Source organism: Aythya marila (assembly GCF_965140915.1).
Source record: "Aythya marila genome assembly, chromosome: 9".
Lineage (NCBI taxonomy): Eukaryota > Metazoa > Chordata > Aves > Anseriformes > Anatidae > Aythya > Aythya marila.
The window spans coordinates 11,704,224-11,729,943 of NC_139050.1; the positions used below are offsets into that span (position 1 = coordinate 11,704,224).

The 25,720-nt window shown below is 50.5% G+C and overlaps 3 protein-coding genes across 3 annotated transcripts; 1 reads left to right on the forward strand and 2 right to left on the reverse strand.

Moving 5' to 3' along the window:
- Window positions 1–313: 313 nt before the first annotated feature.
- NRROS (negative regulator of reactive oxygen species) lies at window positions 314–4,395 on the reverse strand. Its single transcript, XM_082767763.1, has 3 exons — window positions 4,264–4,395; window positions 3,246–3,369; window positions 314–3,005 (listed from the first exon to the last, which is right to left on the reverse strand). Exons 2-3 carry the CDS (start codon window positions 3,351–3,353, stop codon window positions 1,044–1,046), a joined length of 2,070 nt encoding a protein of 689 aa, XP_082623889.1. The 5' UTR covers window positions 3,354–3,369; window positions 4,264–4,395; the 3' UTR covers window positions 314–1,043.
- Window positions 4,396–16,842: 12,447 nt separating this feature from the next.
- On the reverse strand, window positions 16,843–20,398 carry FBXO45 (F-box protein 45). Its single transcript, XM_082766789.1, has 3 exons — window positions 20,084–20,398; window positions 19,638–19,994; window positions 16,843–17,694 (listed from the first exon to the last, which is right to left on the reverse strand). Exons 1-3 carry the CDS (start codon window positions 20,381–20,383, stop codon window positions 17,509–17,511), a joined length of 843 nt encoding a protein of 280 aa, XP_082622915.1. The 5' UTR covers window positions 20,384–20,398; the 3' UTR covers window positions 16,843–17,508.
- A 1-nt stretch (window position 20,399) lies between these two features.
- WDR53 (WD repeat domain 53) lies at window positions 20,400–25,643 on the forward strand. The gene is made up of 2 exons (XM_082766788.1): window positions 20,400–21,224; window positions 23,596–25,643. The coding sequence occupies exons 1-2, from the start codon at window positions 20,631–20,633 to the stop codon at window positions 24,172–24,174; spliced, it is 1,173 nt and encodes a 390-aa protein (XP_082622914.1). The 5' UTR covers window positions 20,400–20,630; the 3' UTR covers window positions 24,175–25,643.
- The last annotated feature ends 77 nt before the right edge of the window (window positions 25,644–25,720 follow it).

Genomic DNA, 25,720 nt, shown 5'->3' on the forward strand with positions numbered 1-25,720 from the left:
CATCCCCCAAGGCTGGAGGCCGTGGGGATGCAGCCATGAGGGGTTCCCCAGCTGGCACCTGGTTTGGTTCTGGCTGTTTCTGTCTGAAACAGGGCCAGAAAACTGCCCTGGGCTGCACTGAGGCAGATGTGACAGTCTTTCCCGAGTCTTTCCAGCATTAAGCTGGCTGCCCTCCTGCAGCATCCCTGCCCATGGCTCCACACTGGGGTTTCTGCACCCACGGGTTTTGCTTGCCCCATTTATCAGGGAACGCCACAACTGGGGCCAGGAAAGATAAACAGATGATAAGAACAGTACCATCAATATAATTTATTTTCGTGTCTTTTGGTCAATATTTTGCATTGTTGCAACTTGAGGTTCTTTCCAAGGGGCTCTTTTAGACAGGATCCAAGCAGCAACGCACCAAAATACCCCACTGACACCACCTCGCCTCACTGCCATACTGGGCACTGCCAGCAGCAGTGCCACAACCAGGGCAGTGTGGGGTGGGGATGGGGATGGGGACTGTTCTGATCGGGGCACCATCACTGTTTCAATCCTTTTTTTCTTAGTGATATATCCCGCAGAGACATCCAGGCTGAAGTTTCAGTGACAAATCCAGCAAGCCAGAGCTCTCGCTCTTACTTCTTTCACCTTCTACACAGAGATTTCAACCCTCGCCCTCCAGAACCCACAAATGCAAAATGTTCACCATGGAAGTTCCCAAGCACCAGGGCGGCTTTGGGGTTTCACAGCTCACACCAGGAGTCGACCAGAGGCTTCAGCAGTGCCATCACCATGCAGCCACGTGCCAAGGTGGTGCGTTGGCCCCTGGGCACATCCTATGGGCACACATGGAGGGCAGCTGTGGCAGGGTGAATAAATAAAAGAAACCACCCTGTATGGAGGAAAACACTTCCCTGCCGGGTGACCTGGTGCAAGGACGTGCCCAGAGCAGCAGCACCAAAAGGCTGCTTCTCAGCCACTCCGTCTCATGGCCGAGGTCTCGCCTACACTCACCATCCCGAGTGCCACTGGCCCTTTCTCCTCCTCATCCCCACCCATCAGTAAGGGCTGGATGCCCCACACCGGCTCTTCAACATTTTTAGCAGCTTCTGCTTGAGCATGAGGAAGACCACAGCGAAGGCCACCAGGAGCGTCAGGCAGGTGGGCAGGGCGAGCACCAGGTAGAGGAGGGCCATGTTGGCCACCTTCCAGCGGCAGGCCCGCAGGACAGTCTCGGGCAGCGCCCGGGCGCTCAGCGTCCTGGAGTCGTAGCTGCAGGTCAGCTCGCGCCCATCAGGGACGCGCAGCTGCTCCACGCGCTGCAGGGACTCCCACCAGCCCAGCGTGCAGCAGTTGTAGGGGTTGCGGCTGAGGTAGAGCTCCTGCAGGCTCCTCGCCAGGGGCGTCCGCGCCACGTCCGCAGGCAGAGCCGGGAGGCAGTTGTCCCGGAGGTCGAGGCTGCGCAGCTTGACGGCGCTCAGCGACGCGGGGAGCGCGCTCAGTGAGTTCCCTGACAAGTCCAAGGCTGCGAGGCTCTGCAGGGTGGAGAAGTCCACCACAGCGGAGGAGAGGCTGGTGTTGCGGAGGGACAAAACCCGTAGTGTGGCAGCAAGGTCTTGAAGCCACCCCGGGTCCCCGGACAGGGCCTGCTGGTTGTCAGAGAGGTCCAGGTGTGTCAGCGATGTCCCTCGGAAGGGCTGGCCGGCCAGCCCCTGCAAACCACAGCCGGCCAAGTAGAGGCGGTTCAAGGTCTCAATGCCCCTGATGTCCACGCAGGGAGGACTCTCCACCTCACTTGCAAGAGCCGGCTGGGGACACAGGTCAAGCCGGTTGCGGCTGAGGTCAACTGTAGTGATCTTCCTGGTGTAGGTGAAGACTTCAGCGGGGAGCACCCGCAGCCTGTTGGTGCTGAGGTTGAAGAGCTGCAGGCTGGGCAGGGTGGCCCCGGCACCCACCTGCAGCTCCACCAGCTGGTTCTGGCTCAGGTCAAGGTCCGTCAGCGTGGCCAAGGGGTCCTCCTCTGACAGCTGGAACGTCTCCAGGCAGTTCTGGTTGAGCTTCAGGTGGGTCAGGGAGGGCATCTTGGCCAGGAAACCCTCCGGCAGGTACCAGAACTGGTTCTGGCTCATGTCCAGAAGGCGCAGGGAGGAGAGGTTGCTGTAGCAGACCTCGTCCCAGAGGTTGACCGTGGTGATGTTGGTGGAGTTGCCGTCAATGATCAGGAACTGCACGGTGACATCTGCGAGGGAAGTGCCATTGGGGAGACGCTGATAGAAGGTCATCTCATTGTCCTTCAGCAGCAAGGAGTGCAGCTTACTCTGCCGGGGCAGCACAGGGAAAAACAGGAGCCGGTTGTGGGACAGGTCCAGCACCTCCAGTTCAAAGAGATCGTCACTTTCAAAGGCCAGAAACCACTCGATAATGTTGTGGCTGACATTGAGCACCTTGAGCTGGGTCAGGCCGAAGTCCACTACGCATGGCATGTAGTTATAAGCTATGTTGAGCCTCTGCAGCTTCTGCAGCCCTTCAAAAGCTTGGTCAATCTCAAAGATGTAGTTCTTCTCCAGGTTCAGCTCCAAAAGCTGCGTCAAGTTGGTGAAGACAGATGAGTCCAGCCTCATGATAGCGTTCCTGGCCACTGACAAGGACTCCAAGGACGGCAGATTCAGGAGCAAAACTGATAACATGTCCTCAGTGAGGCAGTTTCCAGATAGATCAAGTGTCCGCAAGGCTGGCAAAGCAGAAAGAGCAGCTGCTGTCTGCGAGTAGTTGGTGAAGAGGAGGTTGTCTGCCAAGGAGAGCACGTGGAGGCCTTGGCTGCCCAGGAAGGTGCCAGGCTCGATGAGCTTCAGCCGGTTCTTGGACAAGCTGAGGTGCTTCAGCTGGGGGTACGGGAGCAGAGAAGCATGGCCCAGGACCCGGATAGTGTTGTCATTGAGCAACAGCTCTTCAATATCACCTTGAAGATTTCCTGGGACAGAGCTCAGCCACCTCCCAGTGCAGTCTGCAGTGCTCTGCACCTAAAGCAAGAAGCAGAAATGCGACACCTCTTTGAGAAGGAGGAGATGGGGGGATGAGAGTTTTGGGGAGCAAAGTGGGGATGGAGGTGGTGGCTCCACAGACAGAGCTTCGGCATCCCAGTCCAAGCCTTAGCTCCAGGGCTAGGCCAGTATCTGGGAGGGCAGGTCTGGAGGTGCCTGGGGTTTGTAGGGCAGGATTGGGAGATCAGAAGGGCAACGACTGTGAGAGTGAGGACTTACGTGCTTGCAGCCACCAGGAGACATCGCCCAGGCTGCACCCACCCCATTTCCCCATCCCGCTGCCAGCAGGACCAGAAGCAGGGAGAGACCGGGCAGCAGGGCCTCCATCTCAGCAACGGCTCTCCTGTGGGGACAGAGGCAAGAGGGTCAGAAACTCCGGGTCAGATGCCTGGAGGTGACGGGCTCCTACCGCAGCAGTGAGCACCATGCCCTGCTCAACTGAGCTGCGTGTTCAGCTACAGCCCTCAAGGAGAGGCTTCCTTGCCTCACGGGGCTAACAGCCCCCTCCCCGGTGCCCCCCAGGGTCACCAACCCCACTGCTAGCAGAGCGTGTCCCCTCCAGCACCCACTGCTGCTGGCTGCCACCCCGCGGTGCCGCGGTGCAGCCGGGGAAGCGGCTGCTTTTCAATACGAGGTCCACGGTTGCTAATTTTGTGGAACCGGAGCTGATGGTATTTGCATCTGGGGAAAAGCTGAACCTCAGGCAAATGAGCAGCAAGGTCTTGCCGGGGGCTCGGCGAGCAGCGTTTTCATAACCGCCGGTGTTTGAAGAAGAAATCGGAGGTTATTTTTGGCAGACTGAGAAGCTGGAGCCTCACGCCCCAGAGGAAGCAGGGGACGCATCCCGGTTCATCTCCTTCCATGGGACAGCCAAAAGCCAATGTGAAATTGGCATTTATTAATCCAGGGGGGTGGGAAAACCCTTCTTGGGGTGGGCTGATTTCTCCAGCCCCTCCAAGCCTTCACCCCCAGAGTGTGAGAGCACCCCAGAGCACAGCACAGATCGACCCCGCGGTGTCCTCCCCACAGCACTGCTCCCCAAAACCCCACAGCCTTGGGCTGCAGCTCGGCAGTGGCACCCAAACCCCTTTGAGCCGCATCCCCCCACCCCAACTCAGCCTTTGCCCCCACCGCCACCTCCTCACAGCTCAGTGTTGGCCTCCCCCAGCACCAGCAGCTCCTTCCCCTCGGCATCCCCCCGGTGGGTGCCGTGGGGTACCAGGGGCAGGTTACTCACCGCCCGGGGCGGCACGCGGGGCGTGCAGCAGCGCATCCTGTGCCCAGCGGCCCCTCCACCGCCACACTCGGGGGGCTCTCGGGGGGCCGAGGCCGGGGACGAGCTGCTGGCCCCCTCTCCCAGCCGCTCTCTGGCTCGGCGCTGAGTTAGCCTTTGCGGAAGGAGCTAACGGAAACTGCAGTCACATGGAGGCAGCGAGCGCGGCGAGGCACTTCGCTTACTTGATCTCGGCGCTCACACCCCGGGTCATGCACTCACAAGCAGCCCGGCAGCAAGGAGGAACCACGGGGTGGGCAGGGAGGGGAGCGCAGGCAGGGCCCCGGGGCTCAGCACGACCACAGCGCAGAGCCAGGGCCCTTTGGGGTTGGTTGGGTTTGGCCACAGAGAACAGCCACCGGCTGGGCAGCGCTGCTGCGGGCGCCCCCCACATTGCAGCCCTCCAACCCCCTGATAGCCCCAGATTTCGACACGAGGCCAGGGATGCTCTTCCCAGGGGGGAATTGTTCCCCTCGGCACCCTTGGGACACCAGCGCCTGGCCTCTCGCAGCACCCAGGTGAGATTTGTGGATGTCGAGCAAACTCCAGGAACATTCCCAGATTTCCACAAAGCCAGCGCCCAGGGTGCAAGTCCAGCCCATCCCAAAGCAGCTCAGTCCCGGGGTCTTCACACACCTCAATTCCCCGCTTACGTGCAGCCAGTGATGGGGCAGCCAGCTTATTGCAGCACACCACGCGCCCCCCGAGGGACATCGCTGCCTGGGTCACCCCAGCCCGCCAGGCACTGCGCCGAGGGGTCCTGGGGCTCCTGCAGCCAGTGCGTGTGACCGGGCAGAGATGTTTATTGTTCTTTTTGCCTTCACTTTAAATTTCATTTCTTCTCTGGAAGGACACTCAGCGCTCCCACATCACTGACAAAAAAGCCCTGTGGTTTCATTTCCTGCATTTTCAAGGAAGTTTGAAGCATAAAAATCAAGAAGGAAAAGAGAGAAGCACTCGCAGGCCAAGCGAAGCAGAGCAGATGTCAGAAACTCCACAGCGGGGCAAGATTCCCAGGGCGTTGCTCGAGGTCACATGAAGCACTGAGACCGGCCGATAACTACAGACCCACTCCTCGTCCCCAAAACCCTGCCACGAGCCCAGCCCACACCAAAACCACTCACCTGTCAGGCAGAAAAGCAGCAGCTGGAGGAGATTCCCCCCAGGGCTGGGAAACCTTAACACTGAGCGTCCTCACCTGCAGCCATACACCGCTCCCCGCTGATCCAGAGGCTCCCGGGAGAACTTTCGATGACATCCACGCAGTGCCACCAAGTCAGGTGGTGCCCCAAGGGTCGAAGCAGCCTCCTCTGCCAGCTCCTTGGCGGCCCAGGGAGAGAAAACCAGGTTTTATCTCATGCCTCATCCCATGTCAGTGAATTTGGCCGTCCAAAGCTGAGCCCCCCACACCACACCGCCCTTTTCAGAAAGCGGTCACACACTGGGGCCACTCCCTGCAGCCCGGCTCCGCACGCAGGTCTCTGGCAGCACCCTTGTTTTCACACTTTCCCCACATCCTGCAGCCGGGTGGTTCTGATAATGCTCCAAAGCTGCCGCTTGCCCCCCTCCTCTTCCTCTCAAGCAGCATCACACGCCCCACTGTGAGTTCTCCCAGTAAAGACCAGCTGCACGTTTGAGGATTTTTTTTTTTCTTTTTCTTTTTTACTGGCACAGTAAAGGCACAGGGACTGAGCTGCCAATCTGACTGGCTCTTTATGAAGCTTCAATCCAGCTCACTGGTATGGCTGGGCTAAAATGAAGGCTTGCAGAGGTGCCCGAGTGTGCCGCAGTGATTCCTGCAGCTGCAGAAAATGATCAGGATCCTCCATAAGGTTTTATACCCAGCCTCCTCCATCCCACCTCCCATCTTTTCCCTTAACAGACCCTCAGGTTGTGAAGCTCAGATCCTGAGAAGTGGGGCAGCTCCGCCTGGTCATCCCAGACTGCCGCACCCAGTGCCTGGGGGAATGGAGAAACTACGACAGAAACCAGCAACCCACTGCCTCTGATACCCAGCAGACACCAGTGTGCCCTTTTTTTTTCCTGCAAGAAATGTGATTTTTTGCCACTTTTTTTTTTTTCCCCCCAGCAAGACCACAGCCCTGGCCATTGGGGCAAAGTGAATTGGAAACATTTCTCCCTGGGCTGCATCTGCTGCAGAGGGAGAACTGGAGGGAATTAAATGAGCAGCTCTGCAGAGGAGAATGTTCAGAAACACAGAAACATTTAGTTTGGAAGAGACCTCCAAGGTCACCTAGAGACCTCCAGGATCACCTCAGGATGGTGCAAAGCATACCAGGAATGCCTCTGGCTGTGCTCAGTCCCCAGCTTTTTGCCCATCAAGAGGAGGATACAGCATGAAAAGAGATGGGTGGAAGAAACAGCTGCTTTGCAAGACATTAGATCGATTACCTACAGAAACATGTCAATGCCCAGGCTCATGGGAAACCACAAACAGCATTGCAAAAATCATTAGGAGGTCTCAAGACCTCAAAGCGGGTTGTGTCTGGGGTCTGTCACCAGCAGCATCCCATCTGAGGGGCCGGAGCAGCAGCAGCAGAAGGACCAGCATTTCCCTTGAGCCATCACAGAGGGACAGGGGCAGGAGCAGCACCCTGCCCTCTGCCAGCCCTGCTGCCCCTCAGAGCAGGGCCCATCAGATGCTAGGGAGTTCAGGTGGTTAAAAAAAAAAAAAAAAAAAGCTTTTTAGATGGGAAACTGTGTTTAAATACTGGCCAGGAAGGACTCAGAAAATTAAAGAAAATCCATCCTTAAAACCCACATCAAATCTTTTAAACTGCCACGTGGCTGAAGCATGCACAGTGAATGCAAAGGTATCAAGACAATGCAGGTGAAGAAGTCCCTTAATGTAATCACCTGCTCTGGATACAGCAGCACTATGTGCTGACGCTCTGCCCTATCCCAGAAGCTGCCAGGTGCCTGGCAGTTCAAGACAAACTACGAGCAGTGGAAACCAAGAAACAAATCAGCAATCTATAATCAGCTTCACAATCTTTTTTCTTTTCTTCCACCCTAGCCGTCGCCAGAACAACCTGCTTGCTTATTTACCCAGCCACCCCCTGTCTTCTTCCTAGGAAACACGTGCCAGTGCTGATGTTAACAACCGAGCCAAAACTTCAGGCTGCAGAGCCTCGGGTTTTGCAGCTGCTGCCGTGCCTGTGAATGCCCAGAATGTGGTGACCAGAACACCCTCAGCTAAGCCGGCTGTGATTCCTGTGCTCCACTTTTACCTGCTCACCGCAGCAAAGCCCACCTTAGCTCCCCTATTTGCAGCCAGCAGGAGCCTCCTGGCTCACACCGGGCTTTTGGGTGAAAAGAGGGGATCCGAAGGGGTCTTTAATTCTGGGCATCGCTTCCCAAAGCTGCTCTGAAGGGAGCGCGGGGCTTTGCTTGCTTGCCTGCCTCTGCAGAGAGGCACCAGCTCTCACACCGACACCTGTGGGGAAGGAAACGACCCAGCAGAGCAGCACAGTGACATGAGCCCGGCTCTAGGGGCCCAGGCGAGCCTCCGCCATATGGCCTGGGACCTGCATTCTGAGCAGGAGCCCCCTTTCAGCCCCAGTGCCTGAAGGCAGCAAAAGCACCCCACAAGGGGCCCAGAGGAAGGCCAAGAAGGTCTTAGTAGAAAGCAAAAGTGTGTTTCTGGAAGCACAGCGCGGGAAGGAAGGGAAGAGGGGAGCCGGTCAGCGGCTTGGCCACATCCTCTTCCCAGCGGGCAGCGCCGGCCCCGGGCCAGATCCAGCATGGGCGGCTCCGTCCCTGTGGTCCCCGCTCTCCCTGCTCCCACCTCTGCCAGCGCACACAACATAAATGAGGAGGAAGTGGGCCGGGGAGAGCCGCAGAAGCGATCTCACTTCCCCCGGCCGCTGCCTCCCGCCGCCCTCGTCCACCCGCCATGCCCAGGCCAGGTTTGAGGCCTGCAGCCCACAGGGGACAGCTCCGGCCGGCAGCGTGTGGCAGGGACCCACGGGAGATGCACGCACCTGAGGCCAGCGGTATAAGCAGCTGACCCATCCCAGTGCATTTACTGAAGGTTTTAGGGTAAAACTGACGGGACTTGGAGGCTCTATGGTCACCAGAATGAGAAGGTGTTGACAGTTTCTGCCATTACATCACTAAGCAATGCAAGCTGGCATGAAAAGCAGCTCCCCTCTGCAGTCACACATACTCCCTTCCTGCTGCTGTTCTGCTGAAGAGAAGTGAGAAATTGTGTCATTCATGCAAAGGGAAGCGAAACTATCTCAGCTCCCGACCAAGCCAAGCACGTCCCCACCCTGCTTGCCCTGCCGGTCAGGAGGGCCGAGAGCCCTGCCTCGCCACAGCACTCCCCAGGGCCCTTTGCCATCAGCGCTGGGAGCAAGCCACCATGGTCACCTTCCCAAGTCATCTTCCTCCTCCTTTGGGCTCAGCATCTCACCCCCCCGGCACTTTTGGGACGAGTGACAAAGCCTACAGGGTTTCAGGACCAGAGTGCCCTCTTGCACTTTGGGCATAGTCCTTGGACTTGTGTAAGAAAACAAAGACGCCAGGACATGAGTTTCTGTATTTTTTTAAACAAAGTCTAACCTGAAGATACATTGTCATATCTGAGACCTCATCCTTGTAGCTACATCTGGGAGATGCTCAGCATAGGCTTTCGGGTTTCAATTTGACATTGTCCTCTCGCCCCCATGTACAAAGACTTAATACAGGAACACGAGAGGGAGAAAGCTCAGGCAGATGCTATTAATGCAGCAGATCCTCCCCTCCTGTGCTCCTTTCTCTCACTGAGAAGAACAGCTAAAAGTCTTCATTTAACAGCTGATTGTATGCTGAAAGTGAAATAAAAATATCTCAGCAGTTTACAAAGCATGAGTTTCTACCTTCAAGCTCCATACGGGCTCAGGTGCCCATCTCAGATGGGAGGAAATTGTTCCATCACCTGAGCACAAAACCAAACCCAACCCTACCACACAACAAAGCACCCCAAAGAGGTGATTTCCCTGGAAATCCACTGCTTGTTGCTGCTGGTGGATACAGGGGCTTTAACCACTGCACTTTTTGGGATACGATACAAAAAATATTTTAGTCAACATCCATTTCCTTATTGGCAAGTTCTTCCAGCACTAAAAATACAAAGGTACGTATCGATAGCCTTTTGGGGATCTGGCAGAGCCCACTTGTTTAAATTACCTTATAAAAGCTGTTGGATATGGCTTACTTCTCCTAAGCGTAGGATGCCGAAGAAACAACACAACTTCATACCCTCAAGCACAAGCTCTCAGCTTCCAACCACTGAAGTCTTTCTCATAACTGCTATAGTCTTCCTTGTACCATGCAAACAGGTACTGGGGAATTTTGTGGATGGAGTAAAATCCACACTCCCTCCCAGATTTAACATATTATTCCGCTATAGGGAGTCTAGGGAGGGCTTAAGCACACAGCACACGTTCACCTACTTTGGTTGAAAACAGATGAGTTTCTTGTTATCGATCAGCTTTTCTTGCCTCAATTTTCAACTCACATACTGCAAACCAAAGCTGATGGACTGAGCTAAGCAAAGAGCACAGGATACCAGTGTGTCTTGCTGCAGGTACATAACTGTGCTTGAAGGTGTGCAAGGGAATGACATTTTGCAGCTGTAGCATACGTGCTGCTGTAAACCAGCTGTTTTCACATCTGTCACAGGCTTTATGTTTGCCTCTAAAGATGTGAAACCTGTGTTGTGCAAATTAGAGCAAGTTCACAGCCTGAATTCAGAAGTTCAAGAAAGGACAAAAAAATAAAATCGCTTTGCAAAATACCTGGGGACACAGCGCTGGCCCCGAGCAATAAAACACCATAGACCCACAAAGGTTGTGCATCCCAGGACAGCCATTCATTCACATGCACTCGGTGCTCCTGCTGCTTCTGGATGAAATTACTGGAGGTTGAGCTGCAGAAACGGGGAGCTCACAAGATCAGGCACTTCACACAGAAGGCAAGAACAGACAAGGTTGTACCTTCATACTAGTCTCCATTCAAACACTGCCTGCAGGTAGACATATAACCAAAGAGCTTTTAACAACAGTAGAGCAATCTGGATTAAAAAATTAAAATAAATCAAGCAAACATGAAACAACTCCAGCCAGCTCACAACAAATCTGCGTGTGCAGGCACAGCAGGAAGGAGACACCCTTGTTCGTTCAGCTTGCAAAACTGCAGAAGAATAAATACCACTTGCAATATACAGTGAATTTTATTCTAAAGTCCCCCTTCAACAACTTTTTTCAACTGCAGCGGAATATTTTTATTTACTGATTTATTTAATATAATCTTTTGACCACAGATCACGCATGCCTGAAATGAAGAAAAGGTCTGTGAATAAACAGACTGGTAAGTGACCGACTAGAGACATGTTCTGCCATTGCACAGCAGTGGTGATGTTTGGTTTGAGCCTCCCAAATCCCCTCCTGCCTTTGCAGGTGATTGTGAGGTCGCAGCTCAGGTTATTGTCAGGGAAAATAAATCTTAATAAACTCTAACTTCAGGATCAAGGGTTCAAATGAAGAAGTATATTTCAAAAACTCTACTTCTGCATCCCCTGAAAAACCAAAAGCAGAAGGGGATAATGGAGGTAACATTAGCAGAGAAGGTTCCACATTAAACCCTAGTTTTGCACAAAGCTTTGGAAATTTAAGGTACGAGCTCCCACAGCACTGTTAACTTTGCCCTCTTGTGGGGAGGTGTGAGAATTCATTCTGAAGTCACACTACGTGTAACTGAATGAAAAACGCGTCGTATAAGAGAAACTAGCAGATCCGGCATCACTGCTGGAAAAGCTTTCAGTGCTCATTTACCACCTCATTAATTTTTCCTTTAGACTGAATTATACCTCAGTGCGAGGTAGTCTAGTATCTCTTAGAGAAACCAAGCACATCATCCTCCTACCCATTTAAAAACCCGTATTGCAAATGTGAAAAAGGATCCCAGAACAGATTTCAGTAATGCAGTAATGGACTTTCCTGGCCACAGAAGCCACTGAATTACCCACATTGTGCAAGAACCAGCCCATGTGGAGAATGGTGGCACAGACAGCACTTGCAGTTGTGTTCCTGCCAGCATCCAGAGCTATTTATAACACATGGAGCTTCTGTAACCGTGGATGTATACTTGGAGGTGATCGGATCAGCAGGAAATTCCCTTCTACGCAGCTGATGATGGAAGGAAGATTCTAGAGGGTCACAAAGGGAGAGAAGATGAGAAGAGAAGGGAAAAAACAAACCACGGTCTGTAACACCTAAGGAAAGACGGGGAGCACTTCCAAGTCCTAAACTTTAAGCAAAACATTACAAACCAGTAGCTTTCAGTTAAACCGGAGTGTTCCAGCAACTCCTGGCAGACAAAAAACATAAAGCTCATACAGGTAATAAAATAGTAAGGTAATAAAGTCAAAATGAGGAATAATGTAAAGATTAGCTAGAACAAAGATATCAGCACTGAAACCCAGACGCTCAGGAATCACCATGGGCTGGTTACCTCTCAAATACTTAGAGAAAACAAGTTTTATACATAGTTGCAGGATCAAACCATTACCAGCCTGAAAGTTATTTTAATTCATCGCTGCTGTTAGCATCGCAGCGAAAATGAGAGAGAAAAAAATAGAGGCAGCCATCTGGAAAACACATCCCCTGTGTCAAGGAAATTTTAGAATATAGATCATCAGCAAACGGGGAGAAAAGCTGATGCATTCCAGTTGGGTTCGGAGGCAGAAGAACACAGACACATCCGAGGCAAGAGAAACTCAGCCTCAACACAGGGCTCACCCACATAGCCCACCGGATCAGGGCCATCTGCTCCTGGCCAGCTTTGTCACCTGAAACACAGCCAAAAGTTACAAAACCAAATGGCATTTGCCAGTGGAAGGCGCACACAGGACTCCCAGAAATGCACATTCGGTGCTGCTCTTTAAGCAGAAAAAAATGGTTTTCAAAAAATCTCCCCAGCAGAGTGTTTTCCCACAGCATTTTGATTTTTTTTTATTTTATTTTTTAGTTCCTTCCAGAAAAGAAGGAATTAGTTTTGATTTTTTTATGTTCCTCCCCATACATGAAGTACGACTAGATCAGCTGCTCATCTCACACCAGTTTTCACAACACACATCTGCAAAAAAGATCAGTGTTTTATTCAACTGATAAACAAAATGCTCACTTATCAAAATAAATGGGATATCCTAAAGGATCCTGAAGCCTGTATCTGTCTGAGTTATCTAAACATAAACAGGTGATGTTCTGCTTGACCACAGCAGTCAAACCACTAGCTGGGAAAGGGAGAATAATTCGAGCAGTTATTTAGCTCACTCTGAAGTAACTTGTAGAATCCCCTTTTCCAGCACATTTTTGTCTAGCCAGCACCAGACCTCTTCACCCCTGAATAAGCATCAGCCAAAGTTTGCCACTTCAAAGGAAATTCTTGATGAAGAGATTTTGGGAAGAGCTTCAGAGCTCCCAACCACAACCCCGTCTCTTCTGGTTACTGATCACAGTTGCTCAGCCTCACACGGTATTTCCGAGCATCCCTGCGTTCCTGGCTGGAAACAAGCCCTCCTCCAGTAGTTCCTGCAAGAGGATCTTCCGAACCTGGTTGGTTTTGAGATGCTGCCTCATCCTGCAGTACGTTGTCCCGCTTTCAGCTACACCTCAGCTGTTTGGGCTTCAGCCATACATACCTACACAGGTGTTTGAGAATTTACCATGTTGAAAGCTCCAGGACATACAGAGGGTTGTAACGCCGTCCCTCACCCACACGGACTACTGAATGCACATCTGACCTCTCCTTGATTCCTCTACAACATCCAGCTAATTTTAAGGTCAAATGAAACCACCATCCTTGTCTGAACTACGCCCACAAGCTGCACGAAGCCCTGGAATTAAATTTGCAACTGGTAATTGATCTCTTCTGGCGAAACAAGAGCTTGGTGTCACATGAGTGAAGTCCACCCACACGCGAGGATGTGCTCTGTGGGACCCTTGCAGACAGGACTGAATTCCTCCCCGACTCAAGCATCGCAGAAGCCTTGCAATACACAACACTAAGAGCAGAAAAAGGTATTTGCCTGGCTTGTCTGCTCTTCCACAATCCCCTGGCAAGTACACAGAATCCTCTGGATATTTAAATTGTGCCCAAAGCATGCTGCTACATGCTTTTGGACATGCTGGACAGCCAGTTTAAGGACCTGCCCAGAACCAAGCAGCAGCATGAAGCCAGCACAGCCGAGCAGAAGCCAACACATCTGCATAAGCACCACGTGAATCCCGGTCAGCAGGCATGCACTTGAGTCAGCAAGACCTTTTAGTGCTCTTACACTGGAAAAGCTGCAAAACAAGTAAAAAGTAAACAACAATGCCTTAGCACAGGGCTTGACTACAGGTATTAAATCTTACAGGTGTTAAATCTTTATTATTTCAAAGTATCTCGAGCACGTCTCTCTTGAGCAGCCCGGAGGAGGTGTGCTGGCTGCAGCTCACGGAGAGGAGAGGTGTCTCCCGGCTTCCCAGCGCTGCAGAATGGGCTCGGGCACGCTGCAGGACCTCACTGACTGTCCATGTCCATGTCAGAAATCACTGCTCCAGCTGCATGATTCATTTGGTACTCAAAGCTGCTCGAGACATAGACAACACAGGAGGGGCTGGCAATCCTGCTGTCCCACCAGCGTGAACCACCACGAAGGTGGCAGCAGGGGGTGCCTCTTTTTTTTCCCCAACGGCAAGCTCACCATCTGCTTTCTTGTAGCACTCCAGCTCAAAGTATAAAGATGAATAAAGTCAGTCTCAAAATGATTTACCAAGTAAGAAAAGCTGCAAGCAAACAGCTGCTTGGTTAGTCAAAAGTCTCAGCTGTAGGTCACCAGCCAAATACACAGATGTATTTGTAACACACACCCAGCTTAACAAAGGCTATTCAGAAATAACGAGGGAGAGGAGTTAAATCGGGTCTGGTAGCACAAGTACCTTCAGTTGTGCACATCTGGGTCTGCTGCCTCTCTCTTAGTAATTTTTAAGGGTGGTGAGCAAAAAGTTGAAAGTCACCTTCAAGCAAGCACACCTGGGTAACACAGGCTAACAGTGGAACAATCGATGAAGTTTAAGTATTGCTCCGTGGTGTTCGCACTATCACGCTTGCTCCCAGTGATGGCCCATGTTTAAGACCTGCAAAACGCTGACAGTGAGCAAACACATCCCTGACAGAGCAAAACGCTCTGCAGTGTTTAATTTTAATAATCTGAATAATAATGGGGAGAGAAAGTCCACCAGCAAAACCTACTTTCATTAACTACCACTGCTCATCTTGGATGCTGTTGCTGTGGAGTAGAATTCAACCCGGAATCCTTACTTTTTCCTGCAAGTACCAAGAAATCCTGCACTTCCATACTGAAAGCTACAGAAAGAGAGGCTGAGCTGCTGTTCTCGGAAGGAGGTCACCTCTGTTCAGCAGCAGGGCAGTGCAGCCTCGGCAGCGAGCACAATACCTCCTCTGCTGCTCGGTAATTTGCGTCAGGAGACCTCCAGCTGCTAGGAAAGCCTTTTCCCATGCTGCCACGCGCCAGCATCCCCGCCTCAGAGGATGTAATTTCACGAGCACAGCTATTAAACTACCGAGTCTTCAGGTCCTCGTAACCACCAGCCAGCTGTCTCTTCATGCAGCAGATCACAGGGTCCCAGCGCCGTCATCTTCCCGATGATAAGACTTTTTGTTTAGACACACCAAACTGCTACTCCGTTTTTTCCTATCAGCACCCCACAGATGTCGTTACAACAATACACACAGATATACCCTTCTGAATTATAGCAGAGTTTATTTTAATATTTTGTACAGCCAGCATTGGTCTCCAGGAATAAGTTATAGTCTTACATAAGTGAGTCCCCCCAAACCCACCCTTAAGGAATGTTCAACTTTCACCATTTCTAATTTAGAGGGAAATTATTTATAGGGCAAGACGCAGTCTGAAGAATGGAAATCAATCTTAATTTGTGAATGAAACTCCTCTGAAGTTCTCAGGGTTTACTTACATCTAATTGGATTCGTGAGCCAGCGCAGCGGTCACATTTTTCAAGACTGCGCCCACACGTTCACACCTCAGTGAAGATGTTCCTTTCAGAAACGGGACAGGGTTGTGTTTCCTTTTTTCCCTACCTCATGCCACATGGTTCTGCTATTTAGACAAGTTCCCTACAGTCCAGTACAAAGTTTGTAACTGACTTTTCCCACAGGTACTCACTTCGTGCCAGTCTCTCTCCATTTATTCAGTTGCTCTCAGTACCATTTAAGCATCATTTCTCACTGCATATTTCGTTTCTTTAACACAGCCAAGAGGAACTGACCTCAACGTTGCCTTTAAGCAATAAACAACACATAAAACAAATAAATACTTTTAAATCCTTTTAAATGGTAATAATGTGTATCCTCTGTTCCAGTGCACAGTTAACTACTGTGTAAAAAGCACTCCCAGGAGAGCTCTGCAGCAGCTGGCTGGGCACCTCAGTCACCTGCTCGTGCCACTTCCCTCACGGCACTTGAGTACTGGAGGGTAAACGAGCACAGCCTAAGAGAAATACCCCCCGGCTCAGAGAAATGTCAGTGTCCGAGGTCAAGCAATTCACATTCTCCAATGCAAATAAAACAGAAAGAGGCTGTATAAAGATTTCCTCCACCCTCTCTGAACACCACACCAGCAACAACTCCAGAACTGTCCAATTCGCTCTGCGAAGCTTTGGGAGACACCAATGAAGGAGAAATGAGAGCCGAGAGACAACCAGAGGGCTCACCGGCTTCAGTCCCTATTTTAAAAGGAGCCCTTCTGCAGCTCTCTACAGACCTTTCCACCTCAGTGTCCCCAGACAGCAGCTCCTTCCCGTGCCCCTAAGCTGCACAGCCTCTTCAGCCTGCACGTGCCAGAGCAGTGACACACCAGGCAGTTTTGTAAGAGGATTTTAGAAAAACAGCGCAAAGCAAAAAGCACAAACATTGAACCCAATCCAGAATCCCCATCAAACGGAGGCGAGAATTCTGCCAGTCCTGACTGAAAACTGGCAAGTGAATACTTGGGTACTGAGGGATTTTATAATTAAATAAAGGTGAAGTCGTAAAGCCTTGAAAAGCCATTTAAATTGAAACTAAGATCGACTAAGAAGCTGAACGCTGCCTCCTCATTCTTTTGAAATATTTCACTACAGTGATTGGAAAGCGTAAGAACGCTTTCAAAAGCTTGTATTTTTTGACCTCGAAAGGAAGACAAGCTCAGCACTGTGTTGCAGCTTCCTTTCTTAAAGGTGGACCGTGAATTCTGGCAAAACAAAACTTCCAGGGCACACTTTTTGCATTTCCTACAGAGAACAAAACTATCGTTAAAGCTACAGAAGCTTTCAGCTACACAGAAAATGAGCCAATGTAGCACCGTACTCCACAAGAGCATCCCAAAATGCTTTACAATACAACAGAAGTACATTTACATGAATGTTATACACCTGTCCAAGGTTTTTCTGATGCCATGTAGTGGTTTGTTTGTTGTGTTTTTTTTTCCCTTTAAGAAATGATATTCCAGTTAGAATAAAGCAAACCCTTTCTTTTGTTTTAACTGTTCTTTTCAACATGGTCTATATATACAATTCTTAAAATACACTTAAAAATAGCTGCACACATTTTATATCGTTATACTGGAGAAGGGCAGTCCAGACAGACCATGCTTCTCAGTATGTTAAAAACTGTAAATAAAACCCAACCAGACTTGCTCTCCCCTGGTACCCATGTCGGCCCAAAGGAGGGAAGGAAAGGAACAAGCAGTTTTAAAATGGGAGTCTTTCACAAAACACGCTACTTACAAATCTCAGGTTAATTTCCTCAAGCAGTTTTATATCAAATCCTTCGTTAAATATTTGAGGTCACGCACTGCCATCTTAGCAATGAAATCTGTTGCAACATGCATGTGTCAGCTTCCCACTCAACCAACTGCAACCCTGAGGATTTTTCTGGCCTGGTAGAAAGAGGAAATGTAACACAATTCCTGAAGTATGGCTGGTCCTCCGTTTCAAAATTCTGTACGGTTTCCTTGATGGTTCTTGGACACACACCCACACTTTTTTTTTTTTTTTTAATACACGTTTCCCTCTAACCAACATGCAGATTTCTCCTCCCAGTCATCCACATCTTGACGTCCCAACGAAACAATCCATGTCATCCATCCAAAGGTTTTCCCAGGTAGACCAAAGTCACTTCTGTGTTACCGTACACAGCAGACACTGCCGGATACAGGCAAACTTTTGGCAGTCCTCTGAACGCAACTCCCAAGAACTCATAGCCCCTCTCAAATGCTAACGTTTTGTCTTCCATGTCCAGGATAACTCGAATCCTTTCACCTATCTGGAAACAAGAGGTAGGAGAGGAGGGAGAAAAAAAAAAACAAAAAACAGTCAACATACTCAAATGGAGACACAAAAATAAAGCAAAACCCACACGTATTACAGCAGATCAGATTAAAGCAAGGCTCTCCTTTTTCTCATTACCACGTTTTTATGACAGGAGTTTCTCAATTTCTCTTGTATGTGTTAAGATCCCAAATACCTCTTCTGCCTGTCTCCAAGTGGGCAGATTGTATCTCAACACCTACAAGGTGATCAACGTAATCCTTCACACCTGAACCTTGTGAGAGCACTGTCAGCAATCATACGGTGCAGTTTCTGCTTCAAAATACCGCAGAAATCTGGGAATTGTTGGCCTCTGCTCAAAGTGACCTGTATTCTGTATCTGCTTGTTACCACTGACCTGTAAGATCCGCAAAGAGCAATTGTAAAGTCAATGAAATTGTTTTAAAAAGGTGACTGCCACAGACAAAGCATACCAGAACACACTCCTGATTGCACAAGTACTGTCACAGATGTTCCCTGACCAAGGCAGAAGGAAGTTTCAGTGCAAAGTCTGGGCAAAGTAAGCATGAAAATCCTCAAACAGATATACACAGGCGAGCGAAATCAACACCGAATGCAAGAAGAGACTTGGAGCAGGGTGTACACAATGCTCCCTGCATTTATCTAGCACTTACTATTTTCAACTATAAACACAAGTCGCAGGGACCAGCAGCAAACACAGCATGATATAGCACAAACTTCTTATCCCTGCCAGCCAACCGCAATGCTGGGGATTGCTTCCAGACAAGACATTTTTTTCTTCGAACTGACACTAACGAATTTCTATTACCTTTAAGTATATTTTCCACAAGCAGATCACTGCCCGTTTCTTACCAAGCATAAAATACTTTAAAGGATCACCAGCTTGAGCGCTCAACAATTTTTAAGAAGAAAGCAGTGACTGCAAACACCATTCACCCTTGAGTCCCCACAAGAGTCTGCTTGGCTTTCAAACCCTTCCTCACCCTGTTGCTGCAGAAAGGCCTAGTCAGGGACAGCAGGAAGTCTGCAAACGGGCAGGCCTGGCAAGTGCCGAGCCAATTCACATGTCAGGAAACGTGAAATCTAACTGTCTTTAATTACATTATTTTCAGTTACTAATAGCAAAAATGGCAGGTATAGCTTCCAGACAGAATTAACTGCTTGGCAGTGAACTTTTATGCAAAATTTATAAATATAAGGTAACAGTTAGATCTTCATGCACAACTGACACGCAAGGCATTATTCATACCAACCCATGATGTTACCAGATGGGGATTTCACTGCACGCAGCTTAAGTTGCAGCATGAGGAAATCCAGCAGTCAAAATGTGGCTGTGTAAGCAGCCAGAGGAACAAGGGTAAACACTTCTAGGCAGACAAAAAGGTAGCACGCACTCTTTAATAACCTGAAATTATCTGGACTTCATAGCCCAGCTGAAGGACATCAGCTATGGGAAGACAGCCAGAGAGCCAGCACACAGCACGCAGTGCCACTGCGGGGTTTTGCAGGAAGGCTCCTACCTGAGCACCAGCCTCAGCTCACAAAAGGGTGAAACACCTACTGCACGCAGCCACATCACCGCGGGGCCAAGCCTTACTCCAGAGAGCTAAAACAGCCTCGTCAGCTTTTGCTTTAAAAAGCAACGTGGTGTTAAAGCACCACCCACGATGCACGGGCCTCGCCTGATATTTGAGATAGAAGCAGGGAGGTGACAGAGGACCGGGCAGGCTGAACAGGTGCAATGTAAGGAAGGGGTAAAAAGACAAACTAAGGAGAAGAAGCCTCAGGAGGCAAAGCTGCCTACCTTCTGCAGGGATGGCAAAGAGATGCTCGGATGGGCACGCAGGCCCCATTCAGCAAGCAGCTGTGAGGCGCCAGGGAAGCCGGCCCCGCAGGCCAGCGCCAAGCCCCGCTCACCTGGTATTTCGGCGCGTTGTTGCACTGCGGGAAGCTGCCGTTGACCTCCCCGTTGTGCAGCAAGTTATTGTCCACCAGGTTCCAGCCCCAGCTCTGGTCATCGCTCCCCAGCAGGGCCACGTAGCCCTGGCACTGCATGGCCGCCCGCTTCGTGGCGATGCCAATGACGGCCACGGTGCCCAGCGGGCCCTCCCACCACACCTCCCAGGCGTGGCGGCCCTCGCTGAAGCCGATCTTGGTCCTGGCCCCGTCGGTGCTCTGGGCGATGGGGTTGCGGTGCAGCGTGAAGCCGTTCTTCTTGATGTAGACGTTCCTGGAGCAGTCGTTGGTGCTGAAGGCGTGGTGGAAGGCACGGACCTAGGGCAGGGCGGTGGGGGTGAAGTGAGCTGAGACCCCTGCTGCTTCCCACCCACCCCCACCACGGGCTCACCCCCGGGGGTGCTCACCTTGCCCTTGTAGGTGGGCACGTTGCAGAGGATGTCGGTGCGCAGCGCCTCCTCCGCCAGGCAGCGGGCGGCCAGGCTGCGCCACACCTCGCTGTTCTCGTCGCCGTGCAGGACGCGGTGCCACAGCTTGCACACCAGCGCGCAGCTCCGCAGCTCCCGCAGCTCCAGGTAGGAGAACACCAGCTCCAGCACCCGCCCGGGCAGCCGCCACCCGGCTCCCCCGCCCGCCGCCGCCGCCGCTACCGACGACGACGACGACGACGACGAAGCCGCCGCCGCTCCCCCGGGACCCGCCGCCATCACCCACCCACCCCCCCCGGCCGCGCACCGGCTCGGCCGCCCCCCCTCAGGCGACGACGGCGGCGGCGGCGGGGAGCGGCTGAGGGGCGGCTGGGGGCCGCTCGGCCTCCCTCAGGCGGCGGCGGCGGCGGCGGGGCCGGTCCCCAGCGCTCCGCCCGCCCGCCCGAGGCCTCAGGGCGAGGGGGCGCGCGCGGCCGGCGCCGCCATCACAGCCGCGGGCCGCCCGCCCCGGCCCGCCCCGCCGCGCATGCGGAGGGAGGGAGGGGACGGAGCCGCCCCGGGGAGGCCGGGAGGCGGCAGCAGGGCTGGGGGCCGCCGCTCCGCCGTCCCCGTCCCCCGTTCGTTCCCCGTTCCCTCAGGGATGGCGGCCCGCTGGGCAGGAGGGCACTGCGGAGCCGTGCTCTGCCTCGGGGCCAGCCGCGAGGGGCTGGTGGCCTCGGGAGGCGAGCGGGGCGAGCTGGCGCTGTGGGGCGGCGGTGAGGGGAGCCCGGTGGGGAGGCTGCGGTTGCCCCCCGAGGACGATGTGGGCGCGGTGTCTTTCTGCCCGCGCTGCCCCAGCCGCCTGTACGCCTCCCACGGGGCCGCCCTGCTGCTGCTGGACGCCAGGGCCCTCACCCAGCCCGTGGAGCGCTTCCAGGTGAACGAGGAGGAGATCAACTGCCTGGCGGTGGACGAGGCCGGCGGCTTCTTGGCCGCGGCGGACGACTCCGGGGCGATAAAGGTGGTGGATCTGGCGAGCAAGAAGGCCTGCCGGGCCCTCAGGCACTCAAACATCTGCTCCTCCGTCGCCTTTCGGCCTCAGAGGCCGCAGAGCCTGGTCTCGTGCGGACTGGACATGCAGGTGATTTGCGTGCCATGGGCAGAGGGTAGGGAGGCCAAGCGGTGGCTGCGCTTCGGCTTTCTGTGTGTGGAGCAGGAGTTGGCCCTGGTGACCAGCCGTGGCTGCAGACAAAATGGGGATGGCTAGGAAGACAAAATGCCTGAAGCAGACAGGATGCTAGCAGGAATGCTTTAATGCAGAGGGATAAATATCTGTCTGCTGTGAGGATGAGCTGTTTTTATAAAGTCAGCCCTTCTTTGCAGTAACCCCTTGGAAGCACTGAATGTTCTTTGCCTTTCCGCTTGATGAGGCAGAGTAAAACTTTGTCCTTTGCTGAAGCATCCTTAGAACAAACCATGCTAAGGAATTAGGAGAGTCTTGAATTACGTTGCCCACGCTGACCATGCAAGATAGATGGTTTTTGGTAGCGTCTTTCCAGTGATTGAGAGCTGATAGCCTTCCTGTTTCAGCCTGAGATTAAAACTCCCCTCTATTGAGGGGAGTTTTCCATGGTTCTAGTAGCATTTGGGGCAAGTTTCCTTTGACAGCGTCAGGCACCACATGTTCTTAAAAACTTTTCTTTTTTTTTTTTTTTCATTTTTAAAGCCACGGTTTGTAAAGGAAAAAAAAAAAAAGTTGGTCTGCCAGATTTTTTTGACTGCCAGATTTAAAAAAAAAAAAAAACAAAATTTGTTAGGCATTGATAAAAATATTTTAAATGAAGTATTTGAGAAACTTCTTTTCAGGGCGACTGAAGTATCAGTCTGACTGTAGGCAATGCACTCAGCACCTTAAACTGCTTGCTTAATTTCATATGCCTAAAACACAGAATCACAAGCCTATGGCTGGAACCCTTTTATCGTGATTGTAACCATTTTCATACTTTTTTTTGTGAGAGCAAACTGGTTATTTGTTGTGACTCTTTATATGTTTTAGTGTAGCTCAGCAAATGAGTTTTTAGGTGAAAGTATCCCCAAAATAGTAGACGTTTGTTAGTGTTCTTCTGCAGTGAAAAGTGTATTTTTCTGCTTCAGGGCTGGCTGTGAGGTCTGTCACTTCACAAAGAGAAGCTGAGTTGCAGGATTCTGAAGTGCTGAGTTGCAGCATGTCTTTAGACAAGTCACCAGCTCCATGAGTATGGAAACTTGCTGGGTTCGTGTGTCAAACTCAGCAGCTGATGAGAACTGAAAATTAGGTCACTGGCGTGGTTTTTTTTTTTTCAGTAGTGCCACAGAAATGGGGAAAATGCCATGAGGACAGAAAATACTTAGTTTGCATAAAACTTGCCACTACTTGTTAAATGCATAAAGCTGTTGCAGCGCTGTCTGTGATGAGAACGGGAGTGTTTGGGTGAAGCATTAAGACCCAGCCCCTCTGACTTACCCTCTGTGCAGTCATCACGGACAAGTTTTCCCTTTCACTGGTAGCCAAGTAGTTTTCATGCAGCAGCAGCAGGGACTGCTGAAACAGAAAAGTGAAAAGCAAGATGTTTTGGATTCCAGATAAAGGAAACAATATGTTTTGGACTCCAGATAAGCAAACAGCATATCAGGACTGAATTAGACTGACTTGGGCTTTGATATCTGCTGGCCTTGCAAGTAATCATCATCAATTCATACTACAGAAGTAATAAGAGAATAATTTTTAACAGGTGCCATTTAGATCTACAGCACCTGAATTGCTGTGAGGCGGAAGCATTCGAAGGAAGGGTTTTTGCTTCATAAGCAGCTTGAAGGCAGGGTGGCATTTCAAAAGCAAGTTTAAAAACACCACCTGCCCCTACCTTATCAGGAATTGCATGCTCTTCCTTAATAACGTAACGGGACAAACCAGATCTACTCATTTGATATAAAAAGTACAGTTCAGATCCTCCATTTTAAACATATCTCTCTATTGTTTACCTTTTGCTATTCCATTTCTCAAACACATGAGAGTGAGAAAGTGATTGTTTTAGAACAGTTGTGCAGCAGGGACGGAACTAAAATTCAGACTCATAAAGCTCTCTTTTCATTCACTGCTCATGTCCTGCCTTTTAAATAATTAAGAGGTGCAGTATATCATGATTACTATTGCCGAGATGAATGGAAAAGCTTTTAGAAAAGCTTTTTCATCCATCTCATGCTCTAAAGGCCTGAGTCATTGACTCTGCTGGGAAGGGCACTGTGATGGCTTGCAGACTGTGCCGTGGAGATTTGTCTTACTTGACAGGTGAAGATCAACCACTTCTCACAACAGATCTTGTGTCTCTTGCACTCATACACAGTCCTTGCTCTGCCAGAGCAAGAATTAGTGGTTCCTTTTGCTATTAGTAAAAGGATCTGATTCTACCTAAGAATCTGATGCTACATCTTGTGTCCTTCGATGTAAAACAAATTTTTTTCCCCCCCCCAAGGTTATGCTGTGGAACCTGCAGAAAGCTCGCCCCCTGTGGACCACAAACCTTCAGGAGTGTGAAGCAGAAGACAATCCGCAGTCAGCTGGCCAGCTCTTCAACCCTCCGCTTGCACATTCCCTGTCCGTCGCATCATGCGGCAACATCTTTGGCTGCGGAGCTCAAGATGGTAAAGTTAGGATATTCAGAGTCACTGGTGTCAAGTTTGAACGTGAGCTGGAGTTTAAAGGTCACAGCTTAGGAGTATCACAGGTCCTCTTCATGCCAGAAACATACTGGTTGTTGACTGGAGGAAACGATGGGAAAGTCTTGCTCTGGGATGTCAGCGGTGATGTGGGAAAGCAGCAGAAAAGCCCAGCCAAGTCCCTCCATAGAAGGAAGGCCCAAGCACCAGCCAGAAAAGATGGAAAGCTCAACAAAGCAGCTTCAAATGACCATGCTAGAATTTTACCAAAGCTAACCATTGAGCATGGAGAGAAAGTGAACTGGCTCACGTGCACAGAGATCAAAGGCTCCAGGAGAGTATTAGTTGCTGATCAGAGTAGTTCTATATCTGTTTATCCATTGCCAGAATCGTAGCCATGGAAACATTGACAAATTTGCAGTGAAGAATCATTCCTCAGCATTTGAAATATGAGTCCAGTTAAATCCATCGGCGGTGGATTGAACAATGACCCCTGCTGCACCCTCAGCAACGGCAGGGACTTTGCTGTGTTCTCACACAAGCACTCGTGATGTAATTGGCCTGGTGCTCTATTTTCAGCAGCTTGTGGTGTTCGCTGCAGCTGCTGTTTCAAGGTTGGCAATTTGTGTCCTGAACTTAAGTGAAACTGATTTCAATAGATTTGAGGATAATATTAGTGCACGACTGACCTGACATAGTTGAGGTCGGAGGAATAAATTCACGCTAGCAGGGAAATCAGCAATGCTAAATGAGGATGCTGAGCAGTAACAGAGATGCAACTGGCTGAGCTCCTTGCATTTGCAACTATTTTGGTGCTTTACTTTAATTTCCCTGTTAAACGGTGTCACGATTAGCTTGAATTGGATCCAGTAGAAATATGTTTCTCATTATTTTGCATACAAGACTAGAGAAGCACCAACTAACTGAGGAATAATCAAAGTACTTAGACAGTCATTGTCAATTGGATTTTTTCACACTGCAGTAAACAAAGGAGCAGGAGAAAATGGTAACATCTGTTTGGTCAGCTGTTGTAGGCATTTAGTTGTGTGTATCCCAAAGAGAAAAATAGCTATTAACTTTGTCTTAATAAATGCTTTCTCTCACTGCTCCCATGTGTTTATACTCACTTGTTAAGCATAGGTGCTGTGAAAATTGTCAAGAAGTGTATCAAGGACTAAATACAGAGGGCCAAATGCACTGTTCTTCTCAGCCAAATACTTCCCCTGCCTTCCCAGAGCGGTTAGAGACGCTACAAGCAGAGCTTGGTAATTACAGCTTCTTAGAAACATCCCTTAGTTTGCAAGTTGAAGGTGGGGAGAGTGCAGCTATGTGGGAATGCTGCAGCTCTTGATGTGTGTGATTCATGCTAGATTTCCAATAGTCAAATAATTAAAAGAGAAAAAAAAAAAAAAAAAAACTTTTTTTCCTCATGCTCTCTCCTGAACTTTTCACAGGCAAAGACTGAATACCGTCCACTGGCTGCAGTCCTGCTTAACTGATACGGGTTTTTTATGCTACCTTGTTTCACTGGCTGTTGTGCTACCAGAAGCATGTTATTTGCCTTCTTTCGTATGGGAAAAAAAAAATGCAGTTTTGTTTTGCATTGCTAGCTCATAACAATCAGTTGCCATAGTGCTAGGCTGTCCATCGTTTATGGATGAGATTCCAGTGATGTGGGTTTTGCTACTCTCCATCCTCAGAAGCAGCTCCCAGCAGCCAAATAAAAATCCTCCTCAACCAAGTTCAGTTTTCATCAAAACAGAAAATTACAACCCAACAGCAATCTGCCTGTACGGCCTTTCACAGCATGAGACTTTGGCCCAAGACAGGAGCTGCGGGTCGGTACAGCTAAATAAAGCCTGAACAGCAAACAAGCAGGCTGGTATAGATTCCTCATTCTCATTGTCACCTTCAAATTCATTTTATGTCTGAAGACAGACG